The following is a 14061-nucleotide window of genomic DNA, read 5'->3' on the forward strand; positions in this document are numbered from 1 at the left end:
TAAAGAAAGTTTTTATTACAATCTATTCATCTACAAAGTTTTTTCCTTGATCCATCGAACCCTGTTTACGACTCATAATTAGACCTGGCAAACGGGTGGGTCGGGCCGGGTCAACCCGCGGGTGATGCAGGTGCGGGTCACACGGGTCAAGTCAGGAGATGACCAGCATTTTTGCGGGTCAGAATTTTGGTGACCCGAGGGTGGGCCGGGTCAACCCACGGGTCACCCGCAAATTCAAACAGTAGTTTATTTTGGAAAATATTATCACTAGATTTTGATGAGGGGTGTATGGCCGGCACCGTGGGATGATCCAAACCGTCCATTAGATGGCCCACAGCCTAAATAGGTTGTGCCCCAAAAATCATTTCAATAGGTTGATCCTAACCCTCCGATCTATAGAGGGTTAGGATCAAGTGATCAATCCTCTAACATTCAAATCGGAGGGTTGGGATCAACCTATGGTGCTAGCCACAACCTATTTATATTCTATGGTGCCAGCCATAATCTATTTAGGCATCAAACCCTTAAAAAATAGATTAGCATGACAAAATCACCATCCTTTGCATTAGAAAAAAAAGCCATCTAACTAGATTAGCATAACAAAATCACCACCTTTTAAAAAGCCAAGTGACTTGCGGGTGCCCGCGGGTTGACCTGACCCGTGTTTTTACGGGTTGAGTCACCTGCGGGTTAGTTTTGACGGGTCACTAAAACTCAGACCCGTGGGTTGCTTTTGCCAGGTCTACTCGTAATCACTTCTCAAAAGCCAAATCAGACATGATGTAAGAATGGAAGGTTCTTTCCTGAAAAGAAAGAAAATTTTGAATTATGGAAATGTTTTTCTATAAAAAATGAGTTAGCCAAATGGTGGAAAAACGCAAAATCTTTTTTGGAGAATTTTTTACCTGGAAATGATATCAGCACCACTATTTTTTTATATTTGCACAGAGAGCTGTCAAAGGATAATACAGTTCCCAAAAAGCTATCACATTCCCATTAAAAAAAAGAAACGACAAACTAATTTATACAATTATTAAAACATGGTTGTGCTGATATTATTTTCCCTTTTTTGGCCATGTCAGCAGCTTGCATTTATTTTTGCTTTTTAAAGTTATTATTATAAGCTACTAATATTAGCACTACCATGATTTCAAATTGCACAAGCTCAGATTGTCTTTTCTGTTTTAATTGGCTTGGAGCTTTTTGGTAACTGTAAGAATAACTTTTGACAGCTGTTTAAATAATAAAAGAGAAGATGAGAGTGCAACTATCGAAACCTGGTAGTTAGTGCCAATAACAGTAAACTTCCCCCCCCACCTCCAAAACCCTCAAAACCTAGGGATATTTGTGTAATTTACTACACATAAACCCTCTTCTTAAACCCTATTCAGCAAAACCCTCATACCCATATAGAACAGACAACAGTTTACTCGTTGGAGGCTTTTAGTATTATTTCCCTCTCATGGCGAAACGATTGATCCCTGCCCTGAACTGGGTTTTGGTGGAAAAGATTGTTCCTCCATCGAAAACCAGTGCAGGCATTTTGCTCCCTGAGATAACCAGCAAAGTAAAATCCTATTTTCAATTCCCTCTTTTAGAGTTTTAGCTTTCTTGATTGTTCCTTCCTTGATTGTTTTGGTTGGTTGAATATGGTAGAAATGGCCCAACCAGTTCTTCTTCTTAAAGAAGGGGATTCTTATTTCACTTTGATTAATTTTGTTATATCTTAACATTCTTGTCTCAATTGTTCTGCTTCTGGGTTCTGTTCTGTGTAAACTATTAGTCAGTGTTTTTAAAAAAAAATTGCCTTTTTTTTTCATGGATGAATGGGTTCCTGAGATTTCTTGTTATGAGCCTTTCTCTTTATTTTTTATTTGTCTGGTTGCTTTTATTTATTTATTGGGGTTTTGGTTTTTTTTTTTTTTTTGGTGCATGCTTATAAGAAGATGTGTGTTGAGAGTTATGATTTGGAACTCAAAAACAGTAAGGGGCCGTTTGGATACACGGATTTTAGAATCCAGGTTTTTAGTCTGAAAACAGTGTAAAAGAGGGTTAGAGACTAAAGAGTTTCAAGGGACAAAGAATGAAGAAGACTCTCTCTCTCTCTTTATTATTTCACCATGTCTGTATACATTGACTGCACGTATATTTATATGCAGTTCAGATATTACACAATCTTCAATCAAAGATTACAAAGATTACACAATATACAATAAAAGGCAATGTATCAAGACAAAAACAGTAAGTTGCAAGTCAATGGGAATTGATTGCAGCCATGTCTTGAGAAATCAATGGTAATTGAATGAAAGGATTAGGCATGTCTCCAAATGTAGTAATAATGGTCAGCAGTTGTCTGGAAGTTTCTGTAAATAGATTGTAACGGCTGTTGGGCAATCAATGATGGTAGAATGGAAAGATTATTCATCTGTGCAAGATTGTATGCTATGATGAGGCATCACTTTCCATTCTATTTTGACCATGTGTTAAGCTTGGTCTTGCCATGTGGTGGATGGAGGTTTCTCCACCCTTTCCATCAGTTGGGCTTTCTTCTATACTCCCCCTCAAACTGGGCCGTGGAGATGGCCATAGGCCTAGTTTGACACGTAAAGCTTCAAATTTATTCCGAGTGAGCGGTTTGGTTAGCGTATCAGCAACTTGACGATCCGAAGCCACAAATTTGGTGATAAGAGATCCAAGAGCAACTTTCTCTCGCACAAAGTGATAATCAATTTCAATATGCTTTGTGCGAGCATGAAATACAGGATTAATTGTGAGGTGGAGAGCTGAGATATTATCACAGAATAGGATGGGCGGTCGAGAGAGGTAAAGCCCAATGTCACGTAATATGAATGATAACCACGTCAGTTCGGCAGCGGTAGATGCTAGGGCCCGGTATTCCGCTTCGGCACTAGAGCGAGCCACGGTGCATTGTTTCTTTGCACTCCAAGAAATACAATTAGCACCCAAAAAGGTGCAATAACCGGTGGTAGAACGCCGTGTAAGAGTGCAGCCTCCCCAATCTGCATCCGAGTAGGCATAAAGGTCAAGAGTACTATGAGAAAGAATCCGAAGTCCAAAGTCGCGCGTGCCACTGACATATCGGAGAATTCTCTTGACCAACTGGAAGTGATGTACCGAGGGATTGTGCATATATTGGCAAACATAGTTCACGCTAAAGCAAATGTCCGGCCGAGTGAATGTGAGATATTGGAGGCCACCAACAATGCTTCGATAGAATTGAGGATCAGAGAAGGGGATAGTGCTACCCGCATGTTCCCGAGGTTTGGCCACCATTGGCGTAGATATAGGTTTACAACCTTTCATTTGAGCTCGATCCAAAAGCTCAGTGGCATACTTCAATTGGTTAAGAAATAATCCACCGGAGAAGCGATGAACTTCGATGCCTAAGAAGTAGTGAAGGTAACCCAGGTCCTTCATGGCAAATTCACGACTTAACACAGAAATCATATAATGTAAAAAGTCAGAGGAGTCGCCAGTGAGAATAATGTCGTCGACATACAAGAGAAGTAGCATCGTACCACGAGAACCATGGTAAGTAAATAAAGAGGAGTCTGCGGTACTGCAACGAAACCCAGAGGCGAGGAGAAAGTTGCTGAACCGATCAAACCAGGCTCGCGGTGCTTGTCGAAGCCCATAGAGGGCCCGATTGAGTTTACATACATAATCGGGCTTTGTAACATCGTGGAACCCAGGTGGCTGATCCATGAACACAAGTTCAGAGAGGTGTCCATGTAAGAAGGCATTTGTGACATCCAATTGGCGGATATCCCAATGTCGGGTAAGAGCAATAGTGAGAACAATCCGAATAGTAGCAGGCTTAACAACAGGAGAGAATGTTTCAAGAAAATCAACACCGGGAATTTGAGTAAACCCTTTTGCGACTAAGCGTGCTTTTAAGCGCTCAAGGGAGCCATCAGAGCGGAGCTTTGTCTTGTAGATCCATTTACAACCCACAACATTCATGGTGGGACAGCGAGGAACAAGGTCCCATGTGGAATTTGCATGGAGGGCAGCGATTTCTTCTTTCATGGCCGCATACCAACCCGGATGACGAAGTGCCGTCTTTGTACTCCTTGGTTCAGATGGAATATCATGGGTAAGAAGGGCAAAAGAAGGAGAACGGTATTTTGGGTTAGGTTTGAAGATACCAGACTTAGATCGGGTGGTCATTGAGTGGGTAGTAGGATTAGGAGAACCAAGTGGGCCCATGTGGTGTAATGATGAGGTAGGCTCAGCAAACGATAGACCTGAGCCAGGATGGTCTTCTAACGGTGTTGGATGAGAAGATGACCCTGAATCATGTGGGCTAGACAATGGTGGGGGGCCTGTTGGACTCATGGGCTCAACGGTGGGTTCAAATTGAGTTGGAGTTGAGTTGGGAGTACGTGGCTCATCTGAAGGAGTGGTTGGATACAATTGGGGGCAGGCCGATGATTGGACACTATCATTCCGATCCATAGTGCTAGGATTGGATGTCTCACTGGTCCCTGAAAACCATTCATGAAAGGTGGTTAATTCATTATCAGCATCACAAGAAGAGAAGAGAGAACCTGGGTGTTTAAAGGGAAAGGTGGTTTCATCAAAGACCACATGTCGAGATAGATACACACGCCCGGTGGGAGGGTAAAAGCATCGATAGCCCTTGTAGAATTCACTATATCCTAAAAAGATGCATGGTAGAGATCTTGGATCAAACTTGTTTTTAGTATAGTCTCGTAAGTACGGAAAGCATCGGGAACCAAAAACTCGTAGTGACCCATAGTCGGGTTTTCGCTTCATTAGCTTCTCGAAAGGGCTCACCATATTAAGAACTCGTGTTGGTTGTCTATTAATTAGCCACGTAGCAGTCCCAAATGCTTCCACCCAAAATCTCTTAGGGGTCCCACTGTGAAACAACATAGTTAACCCCAATTCTGTAATATTTCTATGTTTGCGCTCAGCCATTCCGTTTTGCTCAGGTGTTCGTGGGGTAGAGATTTGGTGTTTAATACCATTATCTTCCAAGTAATGAAGGAAACTAGCGTTGGAAAATTCACCACCACCATCGGATTGAAAGGTCTTTATATTATTGTCAAACTGATTCCTTAAAAGCTTGTGAAATTTCACAAAGCAAATGAAGAATTCTGATTTTTTTCTCAATGGAAAATACCAGGTATAGCGGGTGCATTCATCCACAAAAATGACATAATACTTGAATTTTTGAAAAGATAAGACAGGAGATGGCCCCCACAAATCACAATGGATTTTAGAAAGTGGTTCATTAGAATGTTCAGTAACTGAAAGAAATGGTAACCGACAAGACTTAGCCAACTGGCAATGATCACAAATATGGCTAATGACCTTATTATTTTTACTAATAATAGACTTATTTTTCTTGAGAAACTCCACCACACGCTCATTTGGATGCCCAAGCCGTTGATGCCACACTTCGTCATTGACTGCTCGAAATCTATTGGAGAAGAAGGCTTTATTGTGCTTTGGTTCCAAGACGTATAGCCCTCCAGATCTACTGCCCGAGGCAATCACCCTCTGAGATTTCCTGTGCTTTATAACAAAACCATCGGAAGAAAATTCAAAAACACAAGGAAATTGTGAGGTTAGTTGGCTCACTGATATTAAATCCTTTTTAATTTCAGGCACAACTAAGACATCATGCAACTCAATCTCCTTTTTGGCATTTGTTTGCAAGGAAGTCTTTCCAATGTGAGTGATGTTCAAAATATCACCATTGCCAACCATTATTTTATCAGAACCAAGATAAGGTCTAAAGTGATCAAGCTTACCAGTGTCGGCTGTCATATGCTGAGATGCACCCGTATCTGGAAACCAGGAATGATCTTGAGCATCAGATAAAGACATGGCAGCAAGAGCTTGTGTCATATCTTCGGGCTGATAAGTCTGATTGAATCGCTGATAACAACGGATGGCTGTATGATTATTTTTGTTGCAAATTTGACAAACCACAGGAGCTTCTTTCTCCTTTTGAGGTGCTTGATCATGGAGTTTGTTCAGGGTGGGGTTACGCCTTGGAGGATCGTTTCCATGTTGCGGCTTGTAGTTAGCCGGAGAGAATCCACGCCCTTTGGAGTTGAAATTGTGTTGTCCACCTCTACCACGCCGATTATTTTTGGGTCCATTGTATCCTTGAGTACGTTGGACTGTAAAGGCCCCATGCTGATTTGCACCATAATGGGATTTCTCTGAGTGAATGCTTCTCATCATCTCATGGCTTTGGAGTAGAGGGACAAGTTCTTTGTATGAAGGGATAGGGGGTTTGAGCATAGTGGTCGTGAATGACTCATAACTCGAGCCCAGTCCTTTGAGAAGCCCAAAAACCTTTTGTCGATCGCCTAGTGGTTGTCCTATGGTAGCCAAATCATCGCAGATTTCCTTGAACCCACGAATGTATTCTGCCATTGTTTTCCCTTCCAAAGAGTGACATTGTAGGCAGTTAGTCAAGTACAGCTCTCTCTCTTGAGACTCTAGAGCAAACGAGTCGAGAAGAGTTCTCCATACCTCGATGGAGGTGTCAAGGCCCACTATTAGGCCTAGAACTTCTTCAGATAAAGTTCCAGCAATCCAACCACGGAGTAGTCGATCGGATCGTCTCCATAAGCTGTATTCTGGATTTTCAACAAATTGTTTCTCCCCTGCAACTTCAGCAGAGGAGATTGAGATCAATTTGTCGGGCATAGGATAGCTTCCATCAATGAAGCCATTCATTTCTTGGCTCTCGATTAGACCCATGAATTGGGTTTTCCAGAGAAGGAAGTTGTTTTGTGTAAGTCTAAGGGAAACAAAGTTTCCGATGTTTAGGGTGGAGGGATATGGGTACTTTGCAGCAGTAAGCAATGAGGATTGGGATGCCATTGAAGAGGATGAAGGAGAAATACAAAGAGCAGAGAATGGCTCTGATACCATAAAGAGTTTCAAGGGACAAAGAATGAAGAAGACTCTCTCTCTCTCTTTATTATTTCACCGTGTCTGTATACATTGACTGCACGTATATTTATATGCAGTTCAGATATTACACAATCTTCAATCAAAGATTACAAAGATTACACAATATACAATAAAAGGCAATGTATCAAGACAAAAACAGTAAGTTGCAAGTCAATGGGAATTGATTGCAGCCATGTCTTGAGAAATCAATGGTAATTGAATGAAAGGATTAGGCATGTCTCCAAATGTAGTAATAATGGTCAGCAGTTGTCTGGAAGTTTCTGTAAATAGATTGTAACGGCTGTTGGGCAATCAATGATGGTAGAATGGAAAGATTATTCATCTGTGCAAGATTGTATGCTATGATGAGGCATCACTTTCCATTCTATTTTGACCATGTGTTAAGCTTGGTCTTGCCATGTGGTGGATGGAGGTTTCTCCACCCTTTCCATCAGTTGGGCTTTCTTCTATAGAGACAAGAGAAGAAGAGGAAATCATAGGATGTAGGAAAGATTTTTAAAACCTGATTTTCTTGCTTAAAATCCAAGAAACGCTGCCAGGACAGCATCCAGCAACTTTATTCATACCATCTTTTACACTGTTTTCAAACTAAAAACCTGGATTCTAAAATCTGCTTATCCAAACGGCCCCTAATTGTTTTTTTTTCCTGTCTTTTGTATTTTGAGTACTTGCAACAAATTTGGATGAAGAGAAGTGAAGTCTGGTCATTGTGGTGGCTTTTGTGAAGAGAAGCTCAATATTTAAGTATTTTATTCTTCCTTTCTTCTTCTTTGATATTGGCCATTTGAGAATATATGACTGTACTGTTCTTGAATCTGGGTATTTGAGAACATATGTATGTATAATAATTCTCGTCGGAAGTTTATTTTGGTAAAATTCTTTTGAAATCCTTTTGAGAATATCAATGATTCTTTTTGGGAGTTTATTTCGTGATTCTCTGCTTTGGTAAAATTCCTTCAAAATCACTTTGAGAATATTTCTTTCGAATGCATCTCTTGAGTGAGCAGAAGCTGAATATTCATCTTGTGCATCACTTTCATGTGCTGCTACCGATGCAGACTTTATTTATGCAAGAAGATTAGGGGTCTGTTTGAACTTGGATGAGTTAGGAACCCAATCCCCCTACTCATCGCTCTTTGATGGAACAACAACCCAAATTCATTGTTTCAGAAATACTGAATTCATTCCCAGAGCTAGTCCTTTTTTCCAGTAAAACTCATTAGTTTCTGGTTGGGTTTCTGTTTGAAGAGGAGTTTCTTACTTGGGCTTCAAATGAAACTTTAAAATGTTTCGCTTATTGTTTTACCAAATATATCTGGTTTTCATATGATTCTTATTTTTTCCTGTGCTTCATTCAGTCGAACTCTAAAAAAATTGAGGTGGAGTTGAACACTGGAAAAGTTGTGGCGGTGGGTCCTGGTGCTCGTGATAGAGATGGGAATCCTATTCCTGTTACTTTTAAGGAAGGAGACTCTGTTCTTTTACCTGAATATGTACGGAGTGAAGTAAAGTTGGGTGATAAAGAGTAAGCATTCTTTTATTTTCTTTGTAAAATCTCTTGCTATGTTTGATATTTGACTTAAAAGGCTTATTCATAAGGCTTACAATCTTTTGACTGATATAGGTTCCTCCTATCTAACATATTTGTTGGTTTGATTGGATGTTTACTAACAATTGTACAAAATGCTGGCAATCTTCTGACCCATATAGTTTTCGTCTATCTAATATGTTTCTGCTATACTGTGTGGGTACACGTACGGATGTCTGAATCTGTGGGGGCACTGAGTGCTAAATTTGGAAGACCTCAAAGAAAAAGACTCATTAATTCAGAAATAAATCTGAATCAATTAAAAAATTTAATACTTATATACATGATAATATGGTTATATCAGGCAACGTATTCTGAATTTTAATAGGTCAATTAAATGTAATGTTGTGTTTTCAATAAAAAGCTTACTATTGGGATGATGACAAAAACCTGTTGCAACTATAAATTTATGTTGATTCCATACTAGAGTCCTGATCAGTGCATCATCCTGGTGCTACTTAGCATATGAGGGATCCTTGGAGGGGGGTCACTTCCAATGAAATCAACTTTACCATGCGCCAGCAGATAGGTCTCAACAGCCATACACCAAGGAGAGTAATTTGGCCCATCAAATTTGATGGAGGTCATTTGTTGGAAAGGAGCCTCCACCGAAGAAGAAGAACTAGAAGAGGGGGCAGAGGCTGGAGGATCCATGATGACAAAAATAAAGGACAACTAATGACCACAGCAAAGGCAAATGAACAACGAAGAAGGGCGATCAACACACGGGCCCACACACAATGACGCGGCTCCGTAACATAGACCACAAATATGAAATATACATAGAACCACGAGAAGCAATGAGGAAAGAGACCATCATACGGGATCGGAGCTGCAAAAACAACAATGAAGAGACGAAAGAGATTGTTTAGGCCATGAAGGAGAGAGATATAGAAGACCAGGGTGTAAGAAAACCCAAAAAAGTGTGTGTGTGTGTGTGTGTGTGTGTGTGTGTGTGAGAGAGAGAGAGAGAGAGAGAGAGAGAGAGAGAGAGAGAGAGAGAGAGAGAGAGAGAGAGAGAGAGAGAGAGGCTAGGGTTGATTTAGGTTTAGGGTTTGGTAAAAAGGAAAAAGGGCTTAAAAAAGGATGGGTGAGAGGCGTGGTTGGGTAGGGTTTGAAGAAGAGAAGATAGTTGGGAGGGGGGTACGGCTAAGGGTAGGGTGGGGTTTTTAGAAAACTCTTAAATATGGAGGTGGGAGGGGGGCAGTTGGGTTTGGCGTGGGGGGGATTGTAGGGGTGCAGCCAAATCTAGGGTGGAGTTGGAGAAAAACCCAAAAAAATGAGAGTGAAGAGGGGCAGCAATGGAGGGAGGAGAAGAAGAGGGTGAGGTTGCGGGGCCTGAAAGGTTTGGGTGTGGCAGCAATAGAGGAAGAGGGGTTCTTCCAATGGTGGTCCTAGGGCTCTGTTACATGTTGAGAGAGAAGGAGAATGCGAGAAATGTGAGTTTGAGAGATGTCTCCTCCTCACTAGTCTGTGTGTGTATATATATGTCTATGTTAAGTAAATTTACCAAAATACCCTTATTTAAATGTAATGCATCTAACAGTCTAGAGGCTCCCTTACCATTTATCAGGGGTGTCTTCATTCCTTGATGATAGACATTACAACGAATGGTGCGAAGTGTGAACCACTTGGTTGTACCATAGTTGCTAGACTGCGGAATAAATTTGGGACACAAAATGTGAAACAAAAGTGGAAAATGCGGTGAAAAAAATAGATAAAGGAGAAACTAGAAACGAGCAAGCGATAGTATCAGAATTGTAAGAACGGGAAATTCAGAATAACTCGATTTACTAGTATTCAACAATACTTAGAGGCATGCGTCGTGAAAATTCTCTATCACAATAGTCTGAGGCATGCGTCAAGCAACTGCAATTGGAAATTCAGAATTGTAAGAAAGGGATCCTATCAACACAAAAATTATCTAAACAATAAGAAACCGTTATGCGCTCAATTTACAGCTATTCAACAACCTTTAGACCAGTCCGACAAGGGGAGATACATCTTTAATGGCCTTGGTAATTACATTATTTTTAGCACCTCTATGCCAACTAGCTTGGAAGTTATTTAGCTCCAGTATGTCTGATTCTCTCAACAACTAAGGCTTTTGCCAAGCATCTAGCTCAACAGCCCCCTCCCGTACTGTTTGGAGATTTATATTCTGCTAGTACTCCTAAATGTTGTTGTTGGTGAGGCCACAATGATGTGGCAGAGCCTACCAGTTTTATCAACAACAGGGTTTTTTTTGAAAAGTGACAATCTATTTATATACTGAAATCGTTACAAGAAACTAGGGGGCATAGAACATGTTCTTATGCCAAAAAACCTACAGAAACTTCAAAGAAAGTTTACATACCCCCCCAATTACCAACTTCACCAAACCGAGAGTATCTTCATCGAGAAGCTCATAAAAAACATTTCATAAAAAAACATTTCATGTGCCCTTTTACCCTAGCAAAAATAGAGATTAACGGAGGAAAAAACCTCAAGCAGCGAAGGACCAAAAGTCCCTCAAGCACACTCAAAAAATCTCAATAAGCGTCCACTTCCTCAATAAGGGTAGAGGGTCCCATAACCACACCATCAACAACTTCCCCTTCCATACACCAAGACATAGACCAGACACAAACAATCTTCACAACCCATCTCCATTGGTTTGCTAATAAAGCACCTCCCTTCTGCCATAATCTTCCACAAAACTAGGCTGCCTCTAGATCATTTTGCTCTTCGGAAGATGAAAGTAGGGTAGGGCTTTTATCTGAAGCCCCACCATGAACTGCTTGGAAAAGAAAAAACTGATTTCCTACTTCCACAAATGTAGATGTCGGATTCTTACCGAAACCTTCTTTCAAACCACACTAAATGTTTTCGTTTCCATCCCCACCGAAATGAAATCCCAATGAATTTTTTCCGCATCATTATTTCCGTTGAAATTCTCGAAATTTGACTGAAATTCCTTAAATTTGATTGAAATGGTCAGAATGACAAAATAATGGAAAGATGTTATGATTTGCATTTCATTTCATTTCATTTCATCAATTTTTGGAATGATATTTTGTACGCGACATCATTGAACTACACTGCAAAGTAACCGTATCTTATGCATGGGATGTCAGATTGGCATGGGACCGATAATAACTCGTAACTCGTTGGTATTAACATAGAGTTTGGGTCCTTGGAGGGGAGACTGGTCATTACTTTCTTATTTTTCATTACATTGTGCTTCTTTATTGACTTTACTGTTCTGGACATGTGCAACAAGCCAACAACGCATGTCACTAGGTGATTATGGATGGCTTTCTTGCTTATGTGATGTTTCTAAGTATATATTTGTGCTTATTCTAGCATTTCCCAAAGTTTCATCTTAAAATTTCATCACGTGCATATGTTTTCATACGTTTCCGTGATTTTGCAAGTTTTCCACTGAAATTTCCACCGAAACCAAATTTCTGTTTTGACCAAAATCAAACACAAATTTAAAACCTTTTCCACACCATTGATGATGCCACATTTACTAACATCCCAAGAACTTCCAAGGAAGAGGTCTCTCTCTCTCTCTCTCTCTCTCTCTCTCTTGAGAATTAACGATTTTGTTGCAGGAACAAAGTAAATACAGGTGGGGACAAGTGGTCCCATTTCAACAAAGAGAACCTGTATACAAGACACCAAACATTGGTGGAAAAAGGAAGCGAATCCCCTTATGGATCAGGGCAGTGAATGATAGCAACCAGTCGTGAGACTCCCACCTTGGCCAGACCATCCGCTGTTGAATTAGCAGATCGTCACCTATGAGTAATCCGAGCAATGACATTGGACGAATCCCCTTCCACAATCAGTGGTCCCATATTATTCGCTACGTACCATTTGAGGCCAAAGAGGAGTCCCCTTGCCTCAGCTTCATTTGCATAACAGAATCCCACTCTCTTTTCTTCCAAAGAATTTCTTCTTTGAATCTCCTGCCACCTAAGATCGCTTTGTCTCATCACTTATCTAGGAGCCTAGCAGTGATTGTTTACAAAAGGCATCTTCATATACATTTTCAATTATAAAGAAAAATTTTGGCCAGTGATAAATCGACCCCCTATGTCTCTCTCTCTCTCTCCTCTTGGTTAGAGAGAGAAAGAAATACATGGGGGTCGATTTATCACTCCCCAAAATTTATGGTATATAAAAACTTAAAAAAGGCACCTGGATAGCTAGAATTGCTTTGAAAGTTGACATTCTATCCTTATTGAATAGTATGTAATAATTCTATGGTAGAAGAAAAATGATAAGCTATTTTGTTTCTTCTAATAGCCATGCTGACCTATGTTTCTGTATGTTTCAGGTATCATCTTTACAAAGATGATGATATACTCGGAACTCTGCACTACTGATACATTGAACCTGCTGCCTATTAGGTTCAAACATTAAAATGCGAATGTTTCTTCTTCTTGCTTTCTTACCGAGGCAATTTTAGTCTGCATAGAGTATAGAGTATCTGCTGTAGTTTGTACTTGTGGTGCTGCATTGGGTGCATGGTATGCTATTATTAAAAAAACTTTCTCGTGACAGTAAGAAACCGCCTGAGTTAATTCATCTATACTCTTCTTTGGGGATGATTGCATATTTTTCCTGTCATCTTTTTATTATTATTATTTATGATTCAAAATGGATTTCAATTTTATAGGCTTTTGATTTGTTATATAGGCTTTTGATAGATGAGGATCCGATCTCTGCTTGGCTCAACACCGGATTAATGGTGGCCCATCAAATTAACTACCAGATTGTGGGCCCAATCTCCATGAATCATCTAAATCGTTCATTTGTTGGCCCTTTCAGTAGATAGGCCGTGCCCAAAAATCTTATTCACCCGATGATCTCAACTTTCTCTGATGTCGCTTTTACAGCAGATGCATTGGAGGGTTAGGATCATCCCTTATGAGAAGAGTCAGGAGACAGCAGCCTATCTATGGTGGGGATGAACAGATGAATGGTTTAGATCATCCAAGTAAGTGGGCCCAACGCCCACAAAATATAATTTCTCCTGTTTTAAAGTATCCATGTAACTGAACTTTCCTTCTTGATGGGCCCCATCATAGTAACAAATTCCAAAAAAAATAAAAATCATATGCATGGAGATAAATCTCTCTCTCTCTCTCTCTCTCTCTCCTTGGGCCCCTTACATCGTAACAAGTGTTTTTTTTAAAACAAATCACTCGGGCCCACAGGATGGCCTATTTATATGTTGAGTCGCAACAAATGAACGGTTTGGATCTTCCAACAAAGTAAGCCGAAGTGATTTTTTTAGAAAAATACATTTTTGTGGTGTACACCTTCTTCAAAGATCAAACTATTCATTATTGGGCCCTGCTAAAAGATAGGAGAGAGATTAAGTATAGGTGGGGCCTACCTTGTTCAAATATTTAAACATAACAATTATTGGGCCCACCAACTATTCATGTTGGAGGTGGTTTTTAAGCCTTGTCCTAACTTTGGAAGTTATGGCT

At 40.3% G+C, this 14061-nt stretch overlaps 1 protein-coding gene across 1 annotated transcript; it reads left to right on the top strand.

Moving 5' to 3' along the window:
• Window positions 1–1384: 1384 nt before the first annotated feature.
• LOC143881040 (10 kDa chaperonin, mitochondrial-like) lies at window positions 1385–13170 on the top strand. Its single transcript, XM_077384032.1, has 3 exons — window positions 1385–1567; window positions 8343–8509; window positions 12900–13170. Exons 1-3 carry the CDS (start codon window positions 1463–1465, stop codon window positions 12946–12948), a joined length of 321 nt encoding a protein of 106 aa, XP_077240147.1. The 5' UTR covers window positions 1385–1462; the 3' UTR covers window positions 12949–13170.
• Window positions 13171–14061: the final 891 nt, after the last annotated feature.

The sequence above is a fragment of the Tasmannia lanceolata genome, unplaced genomic scaffold, assembly GCF_043159265.1.
Source record: "Tasmannia lanceolata isolate RefF3 unplaced genomic scaffold, GAP_Taslan_0.1 ptg000007l, whole genome shotgun sequence".
Lineage (NCBI taxonomy): Eukaryota > Viridiplantae > Streptophyta > Magnoliopsida > Canellales > Winteraceae > Tasmannia > Tasmannia lanceolata.

Coding starts and splice junctions, on each gene's coding strand:
- LOC143881040 (XM_077384032.1), top strand. CDS start 1,463: ATGGCGAAACGATTGATCCCTGCCCTGAACTGGGTTTTGGTGGAAAAG. Junction 1,568..8,342: donor TCCCTGAGATAACCAGCAAA/GTAAAATCCTAT, acceptor TGCTTCATTCAG/TCGAACTCTAAAAAAATTGA. Junction 8,510..12,899: donor GTAAAGTTGGGTGATAAAGA/GTAAGCATTCTT, acceptor TGTATGTTTCAG/GTATCATCTTTACAAAGATG.